This window comes from Camelina sativa, chromosome 3, assembly GCF_030686135.1.
Source record: "Camelina sativa cultivar CO46 ecotype springtype chromosome 3, ASM3068613v1".
Lineage (NCBI taxonomy): Eukaryota > Viridiplantae > Streptophyta > Magnoliopsida > Brassicales > Brassicaceae > Camelina > Camelina sativa.
This window is the reverse complement of record NC_141882.1, coordinates 27,378,912-27,400,788: the sequence shown is the minus strand read 5'-3', so window position 1 is coordinate 27,400,788 and position 21,877 is coordinate 27,378,912. Positions and strand designations below refer to the sequence as shown.

Here is a 21,877-nt window from a genome sequence, read left to right as displayed (position 1 = left end):
CCATCTTATTTGAATTGAATCTTGTCTGTTTTTTCAACATCAATGAAACGAGAAAGTTTGAACAACGGGTTTGGGCCTCTGTTACGGCCCACAATGATTTCAGCTGCTTTAAAAAAGTGAGGTTAAAAAAAAGGTTTAACGCCGTTGCCGGGGATCTAACCCGGGTCACCCGCGTGACAGGCGGGAATACTTACCACTATACTACAACGACTTTGATGCTCTTTTATTCCTTCTTTAAAGTAATGTATTTACGTATGTATAACTCAATACATGTTTGTAACTTTGTATTATGGAAACCAAATCGAATAGAAAAAACCGAACCGAAATAAAATTGGTTTTGAGTACAACAAGAACTAAGTGAACCGAAGTGTCCGACCTCGACACAAACAAAAATTCGATTTTTTTGCAGATTAATATATTAATTTTTGTGGCAGTTTACGATCAGTTAACGAGTGGATATGAAATAGCAAACGTGTAGACGAACTCCAAGTCATCATGGCCATGGCCATGGGGTGCTTGCTTCTCTTCTCTCTTACTTTAAAATCTCTCTTACAATCCAGAGGAAATTAAACCAAAAGATTTCATTTTTATCTCAGAATTCAATTCGAATTTTTATCTCCGGAGAAGAAACAGAGCCTGCTTCAATGGCGGCCACAGCTTCAAACTCGTTACTACGTTCTTCAAATTTCTTAGGATCCCACATCATAATCTCATCTCCCACCCCTAAAACCACCAGAAACACTTCCTTCCCTTTCTCCTTCGTCACCCATCCCGCAAAATACCAAATCACTCGATCGTCTCTTCGAAACGAAGACACCAATTCCCCAAATGGTAAACCCAATTCGCCGTTATCTTCAAAAGTAGCTTTAGCAGCGATTCTTTTCTCTTCGATTTCATCTTCGCCGCGAGCTTTAGCTCTAGTTGACGAACCACCTTCTCCATCTCTCGTTGTGGAAGCTCAAGCACAAGCAGTGAAGCCATCGACGTCGCCGTTGTTCATTCAGAACGAGATACTCAAGGCGCCCAGTCCTAAATCATCGGATCTTCCAGAAGGATCTCAGTGGCGATACAGCGAGTTTCTTAACGCGGTGAAGAAAGGTAAAGTGGAGAGAGTTAGATTTAGCAAAGACGGTTCTGTTCTTCAGCTTACTGCCGTTGATAACCGCCGTGCCTCTGTGATTGTTCCCAATGACCCTGACCTTATCGATATCTTGGCTATGAACGGAGTTGATATATCTGTGTCTGAGGGAGAATCCTCTGGGAACGACTTGTTTACTGTCATTGGAAACTTGATTTTCCCCATTTTGGCCTTTGGTGGACTCTTTTTGCTTTTCAGGCGAGCTCAGGGTGGTCCTGGTGGTGGTCCTGGTGGCTTGGGTGGTCCTATGGATTTTGGACGTTCTAAATCCAAGTTCCAGGAAGTGCCTGAGACTGGTGTGTCATTTGCAGATGTTGCTGGGGCTGATCAAGCTAAGTTGGAACTACAGGAAGTTGTGGATTTCTTGAAGAATCCTGATAAGTACACAGCCTTGGGTGCTAAGATTCCTAAAGGGTGTTTGCTTGTTGGACCGCCTGGTACGGGTAAGACTCTCTTGGCTAGGGCGGTGGCTGGGGAAGCTGGAGTACCGTTCTTCTCCTGCGCTGCCTCGGAGTTTGTGGAGCTTTTCGTGGGTGTGGGTGCATCTAGAGTTAGGGATTTGTTCGAGAAGGCTAAGTCTAAAGCCCCTTGTATTGTATTCATTGATGAGATTGACGCTGTGGGGAGGCAGAGAGGAGCTGGGATGGGAGGAGGAAATGATGAGAGAGAACAGACCATTAATCAGTTGTTGACAGAGATGGATGGCTTTTCTGGCAACTCTGGTGTCATAGTTTTGGCAGCTACAAATAGGCCGGATGTTCTTGATTCGGCGCTGTTGAGGCCTGGAAGGTTTGATCGACAGGTCACGGTGGATAGGCCTGATGTGGCTGGCAGAGTCAAGATTCTTCAGGTTTTTCATAGTTGTTTTGTAAAGTTTACTGGTTGTCTCGGGAGTTGTGTGAAAGATTCTTATTTTTCTATTGGGTTTGGTTTTATTGTAGGTTCATTCAAGGGGGAAGGCACTCGGTAAAGATGTGGACTTTGATAAGGTTGCGAGGAGGACACCTGGTTTCACGGGTGCTGACCTACAGAACCTGATGAATGAAGCGGCGATTCTGGCGGCCAGGCGTGAGCTCAAGGAGATAAGCAAGGACGAAATCTCTGATGCTCTTGAGAGGATCATTGCTGGACCTGAGAAGAAGAATGCTGTTGTCTCTGAGGAGAAGAAGAGACTTGTTGCATACCATGGTTAGCGTTCTTTCTAACTATATGTTGAGAGAAGCTGGGATGATTTGTTTTCTGACCACCTCAAATGAATTTCGAATTTGCAGAGGCTGGTCATGCTCTAGTGGGTGCTCTTATGCCGGAATATGATCCGGTTGCAAAGATTTCTATCATTCCTCGTGGCCAAGCTGGTGGGCTCACCTTTTTTGCTCCAAGCGAAGAAAGACTTGAGTCTGGATTGTACAGCAGGAGTTATCTCGAGAATCAAATGGCTGTTGCACTTGGCGGAAGGTTAGTTAGTAATGACCTTATCACAAAAGCCAGGTTTTGAACTTAAATGGAAGGGTCTGATTGTGTTGAACCATCTCTCTCTTGTGTTGGCTATGCTATTGTCAGGGTTGCAGAGGAGGTAATCTTTGGGGATGAGAATGTGACGACTGGAGCATCAAATGATTTCATGCAGGTGTCTCGTGTGGCACGTCAAATGATTGAGAGATTTGGGTTCAGCAAAAAGATTGGACAAGTTGCTGTTGGTGGCCCTGGTGGAAATCCCTTTATGGGTCAACAAGTATACTGCTAACTGAATTTGGTTTCTTGGTTTCATCGTTAGGGTTGTTGGTTCAACAAGTTGGAATGTTACTTATACTTATTGAAATGTTTTTGCAGATGTCATCACAGAAAGATTACTCAATGGCAACTGCAGATATCGTAGATGCTGAGGTGCGAGAGCTAGTTGAAAAGGCATACAAGAGAGCAACAGAGATCATAACAACTCATATTGATATCCTACACAAGCTTGCACAGCTCCTGATCGAGAAAGAAACGGTTGATGGAGAAGAGTTTATGAGTCTCTTTATTGATGGCCAAGCTGAGTTGTATATTTCCTGATTCCTCGAAGTTGCCATTGCTTACAGTACCATTAGCTCATAACGTCTATTTGTGTTCATGTGTCACCGATTTAGCTTATAACCTGTCCAGTATATTTGTGTATATTTCTCGCTATCAGTCCATATACTTTGTAGTGTAATACGAATTGTTCATCGTCCCTGTTATGAACTGCAAAACCGGTACCTTGTTCTGTGTATAATTTTCGATCGCAAATTGGAAAGCTGTGGTCTGAGAAGCTGAATCAACTTGCTGTTTGGTGTTCTACAAACTTTTATCTGTTGAACGCATTGCTAAAAAAGGGAGCTTACAAGGAACCTCGCAGTCTTTGTAATCCGTTGCTTCAAGAATCTGATGCAAGTTGTGACTTGTGAGGTCCATATGGTTACATGCATCCTAAGTTAGGGAAACTAATCGTGAATGGAAGCCAGATAAACCACTGGCTTTTCTTCCTCTGGATAGTTTATTTCTAAGTTTTTAAAACTGATTCTAGCAAGACGATCAAGTTTTTTTGAATTGTATCAACCACTAAATAGAGAGAGCGATAGAAGTTATTTGTTGCGGTTAACTGCGGCTTAGATCATTGGCCCATTTTCTTAAACGATTTTCAACGTAAAAACTAGACCACAAATACAAAAGTAAACACGATAGATTTACCGGGAAAGTATCTTTTCTTAGGAATCACCACCGACTTTGGCAACAATTACTGAAGCATAGTGAGCAATGTTATCCTCGGGGGATTGTTTAAGCCTTGCAATGACCGGGAACAACTCTGATGACTTCACGAACTGTCTGCAAATCTGGTGGTTTGAACACATTTTAGCCAATGAGAAGAGTGCAATCTTAAGCGGTGACTCACTTGCTGACTCTTTCTTGCTCGGGTTCAGGGCAAGAGCCGAGCAATCTGCAACCAGCCTCAGTAACGTCTGCACACAATATCCAAGAAAAGACGTGAAATTAGACACTAGAAATCCATGTATTGTGGCCAACAAAATTAATCGTATGTAGTTGTTACTAACTTGTAAAGCTCCTTTGGAGACTATATCTTCACAGAGTTTGTTGGAGTTTCGAACGAGGTTGCTCAATGCACCAGCAGCGTTTGCTTTTGTCTTGTCTTCTTCAGCCGTGGTCAAAACGTTTGCTAGCTGCGTTATAGATCGTCTGAGTTCTTCATACAGAGTGTCGTTATGGTAAGCAGCGTTTCCAATCTGGAAAAAAAAAAGAAAACGGAAAGGCATTCTTTCAAAATTTGATCAATAGTGTTATGGAAATGGAGATAATTGCAGTTGGTTAGGATTTTACAGCAAAGCAAGCAAATTTCTGTGTTCTTTTGTCCGGATCAGCACATCGATCAATGAGGAGGCCGATGATTTGGTGTTCAGCCTGCACATAATATAAATATGCACACTGTGTAAAGAAGGAACATTCTTTGAAACATTGATCTCTCAAAGTCAATGTAAAAGAATCCCAGTTCTGTAACTTACCAGAGAGCTGTAGAAATATCCATTGTGTCTGCACATGTTACCAAGAGCACTACAAGCTTTTGCGCGTATATTTTGATCTGAATGAGTAAGAAATTCTTTTAAAGACTGCAGAACAGAAGCCTCGCCGATGTATTTATAGAAACCCTGTATGGTAAGAATTAGATAACATCGTTTAGTTCACTATCCTGTGTATAAGCAAATATAACAAATAGAATGCATCCTGTGTTTATCCAGTGTCTGACCTTATCCATCCTCGATAGATCAGATATGATCATCAAAATATCAAGTATGACTTCTCTTGGACTCGAACCGTTGAGTAATTTTTTCATTCTGTTAGGATCCAACAAACCTTTGCTAACAAGCTCTACTGCGAGACGTGGACGACCCACCAATTTGGCAAGAAAAGCAACAGGCCTTACTAAATCTTTTAAATCCAAGTGTTCCAAGCAACGAAGGATTAAACTCGGCACTCCCACCTGAAAAATTCAGCGAAACAAAGACATCACTGATTGATCTTGTGATATGTCTACAACGAGATTTCAGCTCATGAATCATGAGAAACAAGCCCACTAATCAACATTTAAACAAAAGTATGTAAAATCAAGGAATCAGAATTGAAGAACTAACCTCCATGAGGACTTTTATGTATTTGTCCATATCCTCTTCTATAGCCTTTAGCAAATCTTTATCTTCCATGCACACTCTGACACCTGGAGAGCCCATGTTGAGAATGAATCCACTATTTACAGATGCAGTGGCAGATAATGGACCTGGTTGACTTTGTACAGCAACAAAAGGAAATGCTAGGAGATCTATTATCACATTTATTGTCTCTCTAGCTCCATCCTTTCCTCCCCCAGGACCTCCCCAGGTCTTTACTAGCTTGATATGAGCATCAGATAATAAACAAGTAATCATTTTCATGTTTTCATTCTTCACAAGAACCTGACGGAAAGTTAAAGTGCCACCCGAAAGACAGTGGCATATGGACGAAATAGCCCATATAACACCAACGGGCGACAAGCCAATCCAGTTGGGTGCTTTCTTGATGTCATCTGGGGAAGCATTTGAAAGTTTGCCAGCTAACAGATTGATAAGAAGCAATGGTGTTCCACTAGCAATAAGCTGTTGCACAGTTAAAGGTCCTCCCCACTTCAATCTGGATTCTAATAAACCGATACATCCATCCAGAAGTCCGTGCCATCTGGTAAACTTAGCAGAATGAGAGACGACTTCACCTTCATTACTTGGCATAGGCCTAAGATGATAGCAAAGCTTAGTAGCTCGAGGTATCAGAGGCACCGCAATCTCGGAGACAGACGATTCAGCAGAAGATCCTTTTTCAAGAGAGAGAATAGATGCGAGAGCAAGCATAGCTGAAGCAGAGTGATTCTGAAGAGAAGCTTCAATTTTATCATCTGAGGCAATGTGGTTGGATATAGCAGAAAGACGATGTAGATGTTTCCTTGGAGAATTTGTAAGCATTAACAGGGCAGAATTTCTCCCAGTTAGCTTCAAACATTGAGCAACTGTTGCCAACAGAAGGCATGAATGGAACACCAGATTGTTTAGTCTGCCCTCGATGTAATTTTTTTCTCCTGTTTGTTGGTCTTTGCTTGATAATGAAGCATAGGATAGTATAGAAAATATTTCTGAAATAACTGTACCATCCTCTCCACCACTGACTACGGTCGTAATAGGCAGTGAACTGGGAAGACCACAAAGCATGCTAGGCATAATTCCATTGTGAAGGCAGCATCTTGACAAGAGCTGAAACATTACATAAGCAGTTTCCAGTTAAGTTTAAAAAGCGGAAAGAAAAACAAATTCAATTATAGCTGTGGACGAAAATAACAAGTTATCATGTAACCTGGTGAATCCAGACAACCTAAAACAAGTTTTTTAGGATAGCCAAACAAGAAGAGGAACATCACATAATCACCTGAATTGCAGAAACCAAGGGAGCCTCCACTCGTTGGTGAAGGCAATGACCAATAGCAACTTGCACATGCTTTGATCGGAGATATGCTCTTGTCACTGTATCCACAAGTTTCTCAGATAACGGACCCCACTCACTATTTCCGTTGTCATGCTGAGAAAGACGATTCTGCAAAGCATCTAGAGGAAATATGTTCAGAGAATCGTTCTTGAAGAATGTTTCGGAAGTATCTATGAGAATCCATATTGCTCTACAAGCTTCACAAGCAGCTGCTAACATTTGTGAAGAGCCAGAAGCTAAACTCGACCCAGAAGAAGCTAAACAAAGACACAAATGATCAACTATGCGAGACATGTTAGCGTGCTCCAAAATCTGTTCAGAAACAGAATCAGGAGTTGAAGATTTAAGATCTTCAGCAACTCGAGATAACATCGTTGTGATGCAGGAACATGCCTCATATATAATTCTACCATTCCCCTCTTCTTCCCATCCAACGACCTACATCCACATAAAGTACTAAATAAGTACATGTGGTTTAATATCACAAGAGACTTATGCAACCAAAAGAAGGTCACCTGTACGAAAATTTCCACTACTTTGGTCCAGTGTCTGATGTAGGAACTATGTATGCTATTGCCTTCAGTATGCCCTACCAAGTTTTTAGTGACTGAAAGACTCTGATAAAGAAATAAGTTGGTGTTACAAAATCATTTTAAAAAAAATTTGCCTGCTGCTAGTGGAAAGCAGGCTGACTGTCAAAAATAAAGTAGGTATTTAATCAAACACTTGCCAGACATTTTGGTCAAGAGAATTCACCTTTGGTATTATGTTGTTGAACTCGGATGATTTCATCCAAACAAGAGCGTCAGTAAAATCTAGCAGTGCACATGTTATTTTCTCAATCAGTCCAACTGAAACTATGGCACGAGCTGCAACCAAATTGGAAATGATCCTGAGGGACTGAACAGAGCAAGCAACATCTTTTTCCCTGCACACCCATGAACGAAAATGTGAATATGCATGTATGCAAAAATATCATAAATTACAACAATTTACTGGAAGGGAGTAATAGATATTATAAGACCAGAACGTTGCAACCCTGATTTAGATTCTATCTTATGTAAGAAACCTATTTATGTTCCCGTCATTATGATCAAGTAGGAGCACAGCATTATATAATAAAGGACAGCCTATACGCCAAATTTTACCTTTTAGAATCAGGCGATTTTGAAATAGTTTCCAGTGACAGCAAAAGAAGATCCAATGCTTTATCATCTTCACCTATAACTTTTGCACCTTTAACAGTGCGGGATGTACTTTCCAATCTGTCTAGTGTTGCGTTACCTGAAACGGGGAAAACAACCCAAGTATGAATGAGGATGATATTAAACCTAGAGCAATAGAGCATACTGACTACATGCTGTGATGAAGAAGAAAATGCATTTGGCCATAATCAACAATGAAAGGATGATATCCAAATTTATGTCTGTTAGATTGCTATGGATATGATAATTAGAAATACATCTCAGTATGCACATATATATATATACATAAATTGTTGACATCAATGGATCTATCTGTTGGGCAACTCTTTAATTCTCAAAGTTAAAAAGAAGAGATCTACAAATAGCATGTCCCATTACCTGAACTTTTTATCTCCTCTTGGGTTGGGAATCCAAGAAAATCCTCAGGTGGTGGAGAATTTACTTTGATTGCACTCTTCATATCTGACTGAACGTTAGCTAGAACTCTTGTAGCAGAAGTTTTCTCAACCGGGGTCACAGAGTCGCCCTTTTCTGTGACATTTAACACTATATATTTAATACAGGAAAAAATAAATTAAGAAATTGATTCTAACCACAAACTGAAGAAAATCAAACCATTTCTCTGCTGCCCTCCATTTCCTTTGAGCATCCAAGCTGCCTTATGGTCGACTACTGCAGTATGCATTTCCTGAATAAGCGTTTAAAGGCTCTAAGTGATCTATTATTCCAACAACAGTTTCCAATTCCAAATCCTTTACATTGTATGAATACGACAGTTTTAACGAAATGCTCTGTACATTAGACTCAAGCTGCAAAGTATAAAGTCAACAATATCTGATCATTACCCCGGCTTCAACTTCCTCTTGTGATTCTTTAACGAAAGGGTGTTCAAGGAGAGCAGGCCAGGTTAATCGACTTTGGGGAACCTGTTTCACATTATAATAGACAAACAGTTTAACCCATCCAGTCCAAGTATAGTCTCAAACATATCAATAAATAGTTTAAATGACAGCTTAAAAAAGAAAAAAGAAAAATCACCTTGTTGAGCAATCCTTTCAAAAAGCTTTTGAAATAAGGACTCATTTCATCAGGATATTTGACAGGATCCTTGAAGATTCACTAAAATGTTAGCTCAAACGTTTATCATAGACTATGGACATATACGAAAAGATTGACATACCTTAACAATGTGACGAATGAGAGCATACACAGAATTGGTGTAGAACGGAGGTTGACCTACATATAACTCATACCTGATGTATCACAAGAAAATAATTAGAACCATCTCAATTGCAGTGAAATGTGCATAACACAAGAATGGGCCATCACAATCATTAGAGTTATATACGTAACAGCTTTTATAAAAATAGGAATTGAAGTACGATAACTCAGATGAGTTTCTCCACTTACAATATAACACCAAGAGACCACAAGTCGGCAGTGTGATTGTATGGCTGTTCTCTCACAAGCTCTGGCGCCATGTACAGAGGAGTGCCTGATGTAATATTTTGGATTAATAACAAGGAGCAACTTATTGGGTTATTCATTCATTAATACGGCTAAAGATAATATAGATGTTTAACCTTTAATGGATCGCAGAACCACGGTATTGGTGGACATAGCTCGAGCAAAACCAAAATCACATAGCTGAAAAAACAAAGGCGAGACAAGTAAGATGATGCCAAAGTGAAGTAAGAGAAAATCATGTATCAAGCTGCATTGAAAAGTACTTTTGTTTCTACTTATATTTAGCTAATGAGAATCTTGGCTAGTCATATCCTTGTCTAGCAGTACTTACATGATAAACTTAATTTTCTGAAACAATCATAGACTGAAAAATTCATGGGTCATAAATCATTGTTCAAGAAGTTAGTACGTAACCTGGTACTCATAAGAAGAGTAGAAGAATCGTACTGTAAATATTTCTTATCTTTAAGAAACAACAATATGAACAACTGATGTGTGTGGGGAGCATAGAAACAGCATTTCAAACTTAATTCCTGGAAGCAGCAAAAGGAAGTTTATATTACCTTAACGACAGACCCAGCACCAATAAGAATGTTTTGTGGCTTCATGTCACGGTGAATTATACGGTTAGAATGCAAGTAATGCAATGCTGTTACCTGAAGAAGTTTCGACATGGTCTTATTAACCATAAAATAGGGGAAACCAGATATAAAAATAAGAGCCATGTTGGCCAAAAACGTGTTACCAACTGCTTTGCGATCGCTTGAACTTGCTCTTCCGGAAGGCACTTGTCATCCTCAAGAATCTCAAACAGTTCACCCTGTGAATTTTAGGCATTCCATCATGATTCATTATTTCAACATATAGGTACAGGCTTCGTAAATCAGGTTCTTTAGATTCTACAAACAAGAGTGAGAAAAGTACTTGGGCAAACTCAGTGACAACACAGAACTCTCGTTCGTTTTCAAAGGAGTCGAGCATTTCAATTATATTCTGATGCTTGAGCTTCCGCAATATCTGAGGCATACAAAAAAAATTGTTGGTCAAATCCAATGGGATCAAAATTGAAGGTCTCAAATGAAGTGAAGCATGTAAGCCCAAGGACTTGAGAGATTTCCTGACCTCGATTTCTTGCCTTAGACTATGTATATCCTTGTCACTCTTTCCTTGTTTCATGATGAACTTCATCGCCACCGTCTGGACCAAAACACAATAAAAATTACCAAATTAAGATATTATATGATAAGCTGAGTGAAGTACCCGATGATAATGAAGAGGATAAACCAACAATTTCTTACCTGGCCGGTATACTTCCGTCTTCCTTTGTAAACCCTTCCAAAAGAGCCTTCACCGACGAGCTCAATCACATGATAATCCTCGACACCCATCTGTCAAATAAAGCAGCGTTTTAGGTTCCAACGGTAAATCACGGTACCTAGACCCGGATACAGCAGAATCGAGAATCTATGTTTAGTCCAATTCCATCAAAAGCTTAGAAACGTTTCTAAACTAGGTTCCGTTCCGATTTCTTTCTTGTTTAGCGAATTAAATAGAAGGAAACATCATCAAATTAAGCTAGAAACGCAGATCCTAAACCTGATTTCGGAAACGAATCAACAGATGTTCGGAGTAAACAGGGAAATCGAAGATTATTAAGAAAAGTAAAGACGAATATTGAATCGAACCGTGGCTCACGAAGAAAGATGCGTGGAATAAGCGAAGTGGTGACGGAACAGAGATGGTAGAACTGGCGACTCCGGCGGAGGAAGTGGAGGTGGTCTTCGGCGGCTAACGAAGAGAGATCGGTGGGATCGATGTATGTAGAGAGAGAGAGAGAGAGAAACTGTGTGTTTGGGAACTTTTGAAATTCAAAAAGAGGGAAAAATCTGTAGTCCTACTACCCTTAGGTACTCTCTCACTCTCTCAAACCTTAAAAAAACCACAAATCGTAATTTCCGGTTTATTTTTTTATTTTCTCAATTGTCTCTTTATTTATCTCATTAGCCAACTGTTACGAGCCAATTTCCGGTTTATTTATTTATTTTTTAAAAGAAACAGTGTAGGAGAAACAATAATTGTTTTTCATCATTTTTTCAAAATTGTTCCTAAACTTTATCGAAGTTGAAAATAGGACCGTGGATGGATTGTAAAAGTCATCGATAAATCAAAAGTATCAAATTTAGGGGTGTATTGAATTTGATATTTTAGGAGATTTGCTGGGATTTTAATATTTCAGAATTTTGGGAGATTTGAATGTTAATTTTGGGAGATTTTGATATTTTGGCAGATTTTAGAGATTTGGGTTTTGGGATTTTGGTGAAATTTGATTGTAAATTTTAGGTGATTTTAGAATATAGAAAGGAAAGAAAAAAGAAAAAAAACAACAGATTTGATTCACGTTTGATGAATTTGATATCATACAATTTCCTCTAGTTAACACCAATTTCATCAAAACGTGAATCAAATATGCAGTTTATTTTTGGGTTTTTTGCAAAATCAAAAATACTTCAGAAATTATAATGATAAGGAAAAATAAGCTCTAAAGATTCTCAAGAGGTTAATTACAAAACGATTTGAAGCTTTGTTCAAGAATCAAGATACAAAACAGTTAACCTTGTCTATGATGAAGCTCTAGATAACTTGAGATATTAAAGGATTAGTCTCCCTGAGAGAATCAAGAAAGGATCTAAAAAATTTTAGAATTGATTCCTGAAGAAGATGATCTCGGATCAATGTTTTTAAGATTTTTCCACAGTAAAGAGGAGAGAGAAAGAGAGAGAGTGAGAGAGAGAAAGAGAAAGAGAGAGAGAGGGTGCTAAACTGTGGACAAGATTTTTTTTTTTGGTAGATGGAAGAAATTTTTTTACAAATATTTTAAAGTTTCATCTTTAAAAGTGAGATTTTGTAAGACATATTTTTGAACTAAAAATGTTAGGAAAGTCTACTAGAATCACATTTAATAGATTTTTTTGAAAAATTGTGATTTTTTGGATAACAGTAGATTTGAAGTGAGATTTATAAATTATTGATTGAATAACAAGAGATTGTAAATGATTTTTATAAATTTCACATTCAATAACATTGGATTTCATATGATTTATAAAACTCACCAATTAAATAACAGGAGATTTAAGAATACCCCCAAAATCTCTTAAAATCCTCAGTATAATACGCAGTTTTCTTTCCTATGTTCTTTTTGGTTTAAGAATACCCCCAAAATCTCTTAAAATCCTCGGTTCAATACACAGTTTTCTTTCTTATGTTCTTTTTGGTTTATACTTTATATATGAGAGATTTTTAACACTCTTGACTATTGTAATTCAACCTCATTCTAATCAATATATTAATTCATCTAAAAATTTATTTACATAATTGATCCTTATATATTTTACACTAAAAGTTCAATATTTAGAAAATCTTTTAGTTAAATTAAATTACAAAAATCTCTCTACCAACTCTCTAGATTTCTAAATTCTAATCGAGAATATATGATAAAAAGATTTTTAATATTCTAACTTGCTCACCAAAAATTATTCTCCTAACCATAACTACCTCTATAAATAAATTGTAAATACAACAACTATTGTATTCATTTTAGCAATATAGAGTTCACCTTCTATTATCATTAAAACGTTTTTCAATAAAACTATGATTCACTCGGAGATCAGTTTTCTTTTTCTCAGTTTTGATTCTTTTTATTTATTTCATGTATGTGTGAAGCTTTAATAGTTTTTAAAAATGGTATTGTTTGTAATAAATATATATATATATGTGAACAATATGATGAATACAAAAGCAGAGAAACATTAGGTTTTCCGGTTGTTTTTGTTATACTTATGTTTCTTTTTCTATTTCTCATTGATTATATTCGTTTTTTTTTCTTTTTTTTATAATAGTTATAATTCTTAATTTTATATAATCGTAGATTTGAATTGGTTTTTGATTCCTTTATAACTATAGTAAGTAACATTTCTATACTAGAACTTTATATAATACTTCAAAAATATTTTAAAACCTCCTAGGACAATTTATGTTTAATTCATTTTTAGTCAAAGTGTTTAATTCATTTTTAGTCAAAGTGTATAAACCTCCTAGGACAATTTATACCACATATAATATTTTATTATGTTTTTAAAATATATACAATGGGACGGGGTTATATAGCGGGACGGTTTTGGATCGATATTAACATAAAATTTAAATTTTCTTACATCTAATAAATTTATTTGCAAAACTAAAACAGTAAAACTTAAATTATAAATGTTAAACACATATTTCAACCAAAACACAATATAAAACTATTCTAAAGTAGAAAAAAAAATTCATCCAAAATTAAAACTGTATAAATTTTATAGGACATATGAAATACTACTAAAAATAATGAACAAAACAACATAATTTTTTATTTAATTTTTGATTACAAAAACATAGTACCGCGGTGTAACGCGGGTTAAAACCTAGTGTTTAAATAAATAAAAATAAGTGAAATTGCAAAATTTGATTTTAAGAACCAACCGCCTTAATTATATGATTTGACAGAAGGTTATCATTGACATTTTATACAACAACAACTCTAACCAGTAATCATCCTTTTGATGTGAGTACATCTAATAATGTTGTACAAAGTGGGTTATGATAAATGATGGGTGATAAATTTTGTATGCTAGTAATGGATTTTGAAGGAGTAGTAGAGTACACATCCCACCATAGATATTGGGTTGGGTTTGCAAGCATTCAACAAAACATGACAAGACTATCTGAGGCAGAATGTCAATTGATAAAATCTTATCCGTTTTCATTCAACGATAGTTTTACATATTGAGATCATGTGGACAATTGTGATATGTCATAATATAGCATATAGAAATGGTGGATTAATTTATATTTTTATAATAAATTAATTTAGTTTTTATTTTTTAGATATTATTTTAGATGAAATTAGTAAATTTACGAGATAGATTTAGTAATATATATATATATATATATATATTGTTGACAAAGAATAATGCAAATGCATGAACATATAAAGTTTGTTTGTGAAATTGGGGTACTTTAGTAGGTTTTTCCCCATACTCCAACTTATAGTAGTTAGAATTAGAAAATAATAACCTATAACCTAAAACCTCTAGAACAATTATTTTTGAAAAATATATATATTAAAAGTTGAAAAAAATAAAATATAGAATTTTACGGTTTTCACACGTAATTCGTAAAATTAAGGAAAATCGTAAATGCATATCACAAGTTCAGTTTTTTCACCTATCACCGAACGACATTTTTCTCTCTCGTGTTTTTTAAAATGTTTTACTTAAAATAATATATCTGACGGAAAAGGAATCGGATTAAATAAATTTAACGGTAGAAAATAGATAGGACAAGAGGAGAGAGAGAAGAAAGGGCCTTATTGGGTTTGAATGAGATTAGTGAACGCAGCAGCCTTTGTTCTGATATCCTCAACCAAGCCTCCGTCTAGGGTTTCTTACTCTTCCCATCTCCGCCGCCCTTTTCTCTCTCACTTCCGTTTTTCTTCCTCTTACTCTTCGTCGACGTCTTCCTCCGTCGCAGTCATGCCGGGTTCCGAACCATCGGAGATTCAGTGGCCAGCGAGGAGAGTCAGGGATACTTATTTCGATTTCTTCAAAGGCAAAGGCCACAAGTTCTGGCCATCGAGCCCCGTTGTTCCTCATAATGATCCTACTCTTCTCTTCGCTAACGCTGGTACGAAAAACTTTGATTGCCAAATACTTGATTTGTTTTATCTGTTTTTGCCGATGAAACTGGGAATTAATCTTTAGTTGATCTACGGAATTCAGATTCTATTGAGTTGGTTTTATCTCGAATTGGTATTTCGTTGATAAGTTCGGTGGAGCGCTTTGTTCTGATCTCTTTTGTCTTTTATGCTTGAGGACTTGTTCATTCTTCAATTGTTTAGTTTTGGCCGAAGTTTGTAAGACCTTTATAAGTTAGGATCGATTATTCATATCTCAATTTCCTGTTATTGATTCTTAACTATGTATGTTAATTTATCTTGATGCGTCTGGCCACAACTAGATAAACGAATGACTTCGAAACTTCTCTGTTTTTCTAGGAATGAACCAGTATAAGCCTATATTTTTGGGAACCGCCGACCCAAATACGGAGCTCAGCAAGCTAACTCGGGCATGTAACACTCAAAAGTGTATTCGTGCTGGTGGAAAGCATAATGATTTGGACGATGTCGGCAAAGATACTTACCATCACACCTTCTTCGAAATGCTTGGTAACTGGTCATTTGGAGATTATTTCAAGAACGAAGCTATTGGATGGGCTTGGGAGCTCTTAACTAAGGTAATTAGAACCACTGCCATCTTCTTTTGCAATACCTTATCTTATGGATCAAAGAGTATATTTTTCTTCCTACAGATTCAGAAAAGGGACATTTGTCTTTGTTTACTTGATTTAAGAAAATGTGCATGATTTTCAGTGAACTATTATCTCCCTCCCTTCGACAGTATGCCACAATTTTGTAAAGTGATTCTTCTGTTTTCATTAGTCTGTGCTTCTCATTGAGATATCCTGCCACATTATTTCATAATTTTATTTTGTTATTATTCTCTCTCCGTTGGTTTGTATATTTCACTAATAGATGATGACACAGACCTCCCTGTTTTCATGCCTCAGGTCTATGGGCTACCGACTGATCGAATTTACGCTACCTATTTTGGCGGTGATGAGAAAGCTGGCCTTCAACCCGATAATGAGGCTAGAGATATATGGTTGAAGTTTCTTCCACCTGGACGTGTACTACCCTTTGGTTGCAAAGTATGTTTGCTTCACTACTCCCATAAACATGATTTTGAAACCAAGTAAAATTGAACAACATTTCATTTTTGTTAAATATTTCCAGTGTTATGTGAAAAGCGTTACAGCAAAGTCAGATATTTTATCAAATTCAATTGCCTTTATATTGTCACCAATGCTCTTGTATATACTGAAAAATCGCTTTGTCAATGATAACGACAGTCAAGTTTATACACTGTCAAGTTTTGGTAGTTGGCAGGCTAAAAAGACCATTGTTTATGATTTCCAGTCAAAAATTCTAGCAAATGTAAATCTAAGAATCATATAATGCTGTTTTTCTTTCATTTAACTTTTTATCAAACTGCAGGATAATTTCTGGGAAATGGGTGACACAGGTCCCTGTGGACCTTGTACTGAAATACATTATGATCGTGTCGGTAACCGTGATGCTGCATCCTTAGTTAACAATGACGATCCAACATGTTTAGAAATATGGAATCTTGTCTTTATTCAGGTACAAACCCTCTCTGTCCCAATTGAAATTTAGTTCCATTTTACTACTCTATATCTGGGTGTCGTGGTAATAGATTTCGTTGCTGAAACTCTATATTGTGCAGTTAGCAAGATTGTTTTTGCTTCTTTAGCTTTCCTGTTATATTCTCAACTGTTTTCTCTGACGGGGCTGTAATTTATATGGTTATTTTTTGTAAAATAGTTCAACAGAGAAAGTGATGGCTCGCTAAAACCTCTGCCTGCTAAGCATGTTGATACCGGAATGGGCTTCGAGAGGTTGACTTCTGTTCTTCAGAACAAAATGAGCAACTATGATACAGATGTGTTCATGCCTATCTTTGATGACATTCAAAAGGTAATTTGTTAAACCTGGTTACAATTTCATGACAGTTTTTAAGATATTGAGTTACTTTTGTGTGGCTCCTCTTAAGGATGCTTTTGTCGCCTATTTAATACTATCACCATTTTAGTTCATCTATTGTCAAGTGGTTGATGGGTCTTCTACGGCGTTTATAGTCATCTTTTCCTCTTTGATCTATAAGAGGTTGTAGTTAATTCTCCATTCCGACACTCTGTCAAAATTGTTTTCAATTATTTCTGGTTTAGTAAATTTGGATTCAGTGATAAAGACATTCTTGGATGGGTATCCTGGCGATCATTTCCTTGTTACCTTTGTCACTTTCTGTATCTTTCTCAGTTAGAATGAAATAAAAACCTCCGATTGGTCCTTTTCCCCTAGTTGTTGTGAATCTTAAGTTTAGGTGTTAATGCTTTCACATTTTTAGGCCACTGGAGCTAGGCCATATTCTGGAAAAGTTGGTCTGGAAGATGTCGACAGAGTTGACATGGCATATAGAGTGGTTGCTGATCATATTAGGACCCTATCATTTGCTATTGCGGATGGCTCTCGTCCTGGTATGTTCTTGGTTTCTTCTCTCGATTACATTTGGATGGTTATAAAAAACACAAACGTGTTCAGCAAAAAGTGATTCATTTCCTTCCTCAGTTCAGCTATTATGGTATACAAATAGAGATTCATTCTTTCTTGTAATTTTTAACAAATACCATCTGATATACTCTCTTTTGCAGGTAATGAGGGCCGTGAGTATGTTCTGCGGCGTATTCTCCGTCGAGCAGTTCGCTATGGAAAGGAGATCCTAAAAGCTGAAGAAGGGTTTTTCAACGGGTAGGAAATTAGGTTTGATCGTTGTTGACTTGTTGTATGGTCGTTGTAGTGTATCTTTTCAAATGCAGCATGTTTTGGTACATATCTTAGCTCGTTTTTTTTTTTCACTGATCAGTTTGTGCTTTTCACCTCTAGGCTTGTAAGTTCTGTTATTCGGGTGATGGGCGATGTCTTTACAGAGTTGAAGGAACATGAGAAAAAGATCACAGAGATAATAAAAGAAGAGGAAGAAAGCTTTTGCAAAACCTTGGCGAAGGTGAGGGCTGGATTTAATTTGCGTCACACCTTTAAACCTTTATCTTATTTTTTTGTTCTGGGCTGTACTAACTCTTCGCTCTGAAGATTTGATTACAATTCACAGCTTCAATATTAATGACAGCTTTTTTTTTTTGTATATATTGTTTCCAATTGCACCATTGTTCAGTTTTAATGATGTTGGTTGGACATAATTCAGCATACCATTGTCTATAGGGAGCCTTTTTCTGAAAAAAAAAAAACTTCGTTTGACCTGTTTGTCCTTACATTTTCAATGTTATATAGGTGAGTATAAGAACAGTTAGATTGATTATAAATTTTCACGGCAGGGAATTGAGAAGTTTCGGAAAGCTGGGCAGGCGGTTCAGGGAAATACACTGAGTGGAGAGGTGCGTCTCTACTTATATATGTGATATATGTTAACTGTTGTAGTATATCCATCACTGTTGTTTGAATTCCATCTCAACATACTGTCTTCTCTTTGCAGGATGCTTTTGTGTTATGGGATACATATGGTTTCCCGATAGATTTGACTCAGGTACTTAAGTCATTCATATTTATTTCTGAAAGTTTGTGTTAATTTTTTTTAACTTCTATTCTCGCGTTTCAGTTAATGGCGGAAGAAAGAGGGTTGCTGGTTGATGTTGATGGTTTCAACAAAGCCATGGATGAGGCGAGGGAAAGATCAAGAAGTGCCCAGAATAAGGTGTTTCAATTTTCGTTATTTACATTCCTATAGAGTCTTTGATAGAGTCTTGGATGCTAAGGTTATCTTTTAACTAATCTTTTTTTTTTTTTTTTTTTTGGGCAAAACTTTAACTAATCTTTTAATGCCAACTTTTGGTAGCAAGCTGGTGGCACCATTGTTATGGATGCTGATGCTACATCAACATTGCACAAGAATGGTGTGTCAGCAACAGATGATTCTTTTAAGTACATTTGGTTCCAGGTTTGTCCTATAATTTCAGAAAACTTGCTTGTTGCACTTGAATTGTTCTATTGTTGGCGTAGAATTGATCAAGTTAGGGCAAAGAGTGGTAAATGGATTTTACTTCAAATAATCCATTATTGAGAAATTACCTACAGGATCACGAGAGTGAACTAAAGGCAATCTACACTGGCTCCTCTTTCCTGAAAAGTTCAGCTGCTTGTGATAACGTGGGACTAGTATTGGAGTCTACTAGTTTCTATGCTGAGCAGGGTGGTCAGGTAATAGGTTTTCTTTTATATGTAATTTAGTTTGCTGATTGTTTTCATTTATAATCATATGACTGGTGGCATGAAATGCAGTCTTCATTTTTGTTCATCTTGGACATGCATATATACTTAGACCTTGCAGTAGCACCGTGAACACTATCATATCAGAACTGCATCGTTTGACTTTATTTATCGGCTGACAAATACCATGATATAGTTATGATTGGTTTTGCAAACTATTTTCTGAAGTAGTTGTTGACAATGGCATATATATTTAGAATTCATATCCATTAAGGTCCAGCTTTTGATTCATATGTATATAAAATCTGTGCCTCTTAACATTTTTGCTCTGGCAATAGATTTTTGACACGGGACTTATAGAAGGCTCATTTGGTACATTCAATGTATGCAATGTCCAAATATTTGGGGGCTTTGTTATTCATATTGGGTATCTTTCTGAAGCAACTGGAGAGGTATCTGTGGGGGATAAAGTGATTTGCAAGGTAACTCTCAGCGTCAAACAGTGTTTGTCTCATTCAACATATTTGGTACTATCTAAATTGTTTCCACCTTCTGATCCATGCGATAGGTTGACTATGAGAGACGTAAACTCATCGCTCCTAATCATACTTGTACACATATGTTGAATTATGCCCTGAAGGTATTCAATTTCTATAATTTAAGTTACCTAGGCGGTGATTTACTATTTTTTTTATTGGTTCTCAAAAAAATCATCTCCAATGAATTCAGGAAGTGTTGGGGGATCATATTGATCAGAAGGGATCAATAGTTCTTCCTGAAAAACTGCGATTTGATTTTTCCCACGGTACATTCTTCAATGAGTAATTTTTATTTTGATGTGGTTGTGGATGGCACTATAATTGTCTGATGGGTTCCGTAATTTCGAGTAGGCAAGCCGGTTGCTCCTGAAGATTTGAGAAAGATCGAATTGATAGTGAATAAACAGATCAAGGATGAATTGGATGTATTTTCCAAGGAAGCAGTGCTTTCTGAAGCCAAGCGCATCAAAGGTCTAAGAGCAGTGTTTGGAGAAGTAAGCTGTCCATCAGATATCTTTCTATACCTTATTAATTTGGTTTCTATGAATTGTTAAAATGTTCTCTCTTACTCTATTTAGGTCTACCCTGATCCTGTCAGAGTGGTGTCAATTGGGAGACAAGTTGAAGATCTCTTGGCTGATCCTGAAAACAATGAATGGTCATTGCTTTCTTCAGAATTTTGTGGAGGTCGGTTTCCAAGCTATTGTGACCAAGATATTACTTTCAGGATAGAATATTGAGATTGGGTTATTTTGAAACTTCCAGGAACCCACATAACAAACACCCGCGAAGCCAAAGCGTTTGCACTTCTATCGGAGGAGGGAATTGCTAAAGGTATTCGTAGGGTAACTGCTGTAACTACTGAATGTGCCTTTAAAGCATTGAATGCGGCTTCCTTACTTGAAAAAGAAGTAGAGGATGCGTCCGTGGCAGAGGGAAGTGCATTGGAAAAGGTTTTCTCCCTCTCTTCTCTGTCAATAATTGACTAAGACAATACCTTAACTTGAATTCATGTAAAACTTATGTGTTCATATTTGCAAATCTACAGAAAGTTTCTGCTTTGAAAAGCCAAGTAGACACGGCAGTTATCCCAGCAGCTAAAAAGGCAGATATCAGGGCTAAGATTGCTTCGCTTCAGGTTATAAGCTCTTCCAGTCCTACAGTCCGCTACTTTGTCTAGATTTCGGTGTGGTTTTCTGATCAGAGGAATATTGAAATGGCAATTATCGTTTTTCAACTTTGCAGAATGAAGTAAAAAAAGCTCAGAAGAGAATAGCGGAAGAAAACCTGAAGAAATCTGTCAAAGTAGCAACAGAGGCGGCGGAGTCTGCAGCATCAAATGGGAAGACTTTCTGCATAATCCAGCTAGATGTGGGTCTTGATGCAGCAGCTGTGCGAGAGGCGGTTTCAAAAGTCATGGAAAAGAAGGTAATCCGCATTTTCTTACAGCATCACTTGTACCATCTATTCATAGAAATCAAGAAAGTTAAATGAAGGTTTTTTGATGAACCTTGCAGGGAATGTCGATAATGGTGTTCAGCACAGATGAAGGCACAAATAAGGCGGTTGTGTGTGCAGGAGTCCCAGACAAATCAGATCAGTTCAAGCAGCTAGACGTCGCAGAATGGTTGACAACTGCATTGGGTCCTCTAAAAGGCCGATGCGGGAAAGGGAAAGGTGGTCTTGCATCAGGACAGGTACGAGTCCTTTTCTCTTTAGTCTCCAATGCAGTATTCTCCACAAAGAGCTCTCAATCTTTTAACATGTTGTTTTGGTTTCAGGGAACGGATGCTTCCCAGGTGCACGCGGCTTTGGATATGGCTGCATCATTTGCATCAATGAAACTCAACTGATTTGGTCCAAGTTCTGTATGGGCAGGGTAACTTCTACCTAGTTAATTTCATTGTATACCGTTTTATACATGTTCAAGAATCTCTTGATGTTATCAGTTGTGAGACTATGGTTTTGTTTTCAAATTTTATTACTATATTATCATTTTTCTTTGTTTAGGAATGGTTGCCGACTTGCTATTCAGAATTTGGTT

General features: G+C 37.2%; 3 protein-coding genes and 1 non-coding gene across 4 annotated transcripts; 2 read left to right on the top strand and 2 right to left on the bottom strand.

The window, feature by feature from the left end:
- Nucleotides 1–139: 139 nt before the first annotated feature.
- TRNAD-GUC (transfer RNA aspartic acid (anticodon GUC)) lies at nt 140–211 on the bottom strand. Its single transcript has one exon. It is a non-coding gene; the product is annotated as a tRNA-Asp (tRNA).
- A 148-nt stretch (nt 212–359) lies between these two features.
- Nucleotides 360–3,366, top strand: LOC104777948 (ATP-dependent zinc metalloprotease FTSH 1, chloroplastic). Its single transcript, XM_010502273.3, has 5 exons — nt 360–1,988; nt 2,080–2,326; nt 2,410–2,593; nt 2,699–2,870; nt 2,969–3,366. The coding sequence occupies exons 1-5, from the start codon at nt 645–647 to the stop codon at nt 3,188–3,190; spliced, it is 2,169 nt and encodes a 722-aa protein (XP_010500575.1). The 5' UTR covers nt 360–644; the 3' UTR covers nt 3,191–3,366.
- Nucleotides 3,367–3,741: 375 nt separating this feature from the next.
- On the bottom strand, nt 3,742–12,238 carry LOC104779271 (serine/threonine-protein kinase TIO-like). The gene is made up of 23 exons (XM_087506907.1): nt 11,028–12,238; nt 10,641–10,730; nt 10,465–10,539; nt 10,267–10,359; nt 10,088–10,162; nt 9,906–9,998; nt 9,459–9,522; nt 9,286–9,370; nt 9,056–9,128; nt 8,914–8,982; nt 8,721–8,801; nt 8,491–8,563; nt 8,254–8,406; nt 7,819–7,954; nt 7,427–7,598; nt 7,186–7,287; nt 6,614–7,108; nt 5,299–6,441; nt 4,914–5,147; nt 4,672–4,815; nt 4,490–4,570; nt 4,207–4,395; nt 3,742–4,113 (listed from the first exon to the last, which is right to left on the bottom strand). The coding sequence occupies exons 2-23, from the start codon at nt 10,728–10,730 to the stop codon at nt 3,862–3,864; spliced, it is 3,972 nt and encodes a 1,323-aa protein (XP_087363033.1). The 5' UTR covers nt 11,028–12,238; the 3' UTR covers nt 3,742–3,861.
- Nucleotides 12,239–14,577: 2,339 nt separating this feature from the next.
- On the top strand, nt 14,578–21,842 carry LOC104777947 (alanine--tRNA ligase). The gene is made up of 23 exons (XM_010502272.3): nt 14,578–15,060; nt 15,431–15,669; nt 16,003–16,143; nt 16,490–16,636; nt 16,838–16,990; nt 17,421–17,550; nt 17,725–17,821; nt 17,957–18,077; nt 18,406–18,465; nt 18,564–18,614; nt 18,687–18,782; nt 18,924–19,025; nt 19,163–19,285; nt 19,633–19,776; nt 19,863–19,934; nt 20,024–20,099; nt 20,185–20,327; nt 20,412–20,520; nt 20,599–20,786; nt 20,882–20,971; nt 21,079–21,261; nt 21,351–21,530; nt 21,615–21,842. The coding sequence occupies exons 1-23, from the start codon at nt 14,757–14,759 to the stop codon at nt 21,684–21,686; spliced, it is 3,021 nt and encodes a 1,006-aa protein (XP_010500574.2). The 5' UTR covers nt 14,578–14,756; the 3' UTR covers nt 21,687–21,842.
- The last annotated feature ends 35 nt before the right edge of the window (nt 21,843–21,877 follow it).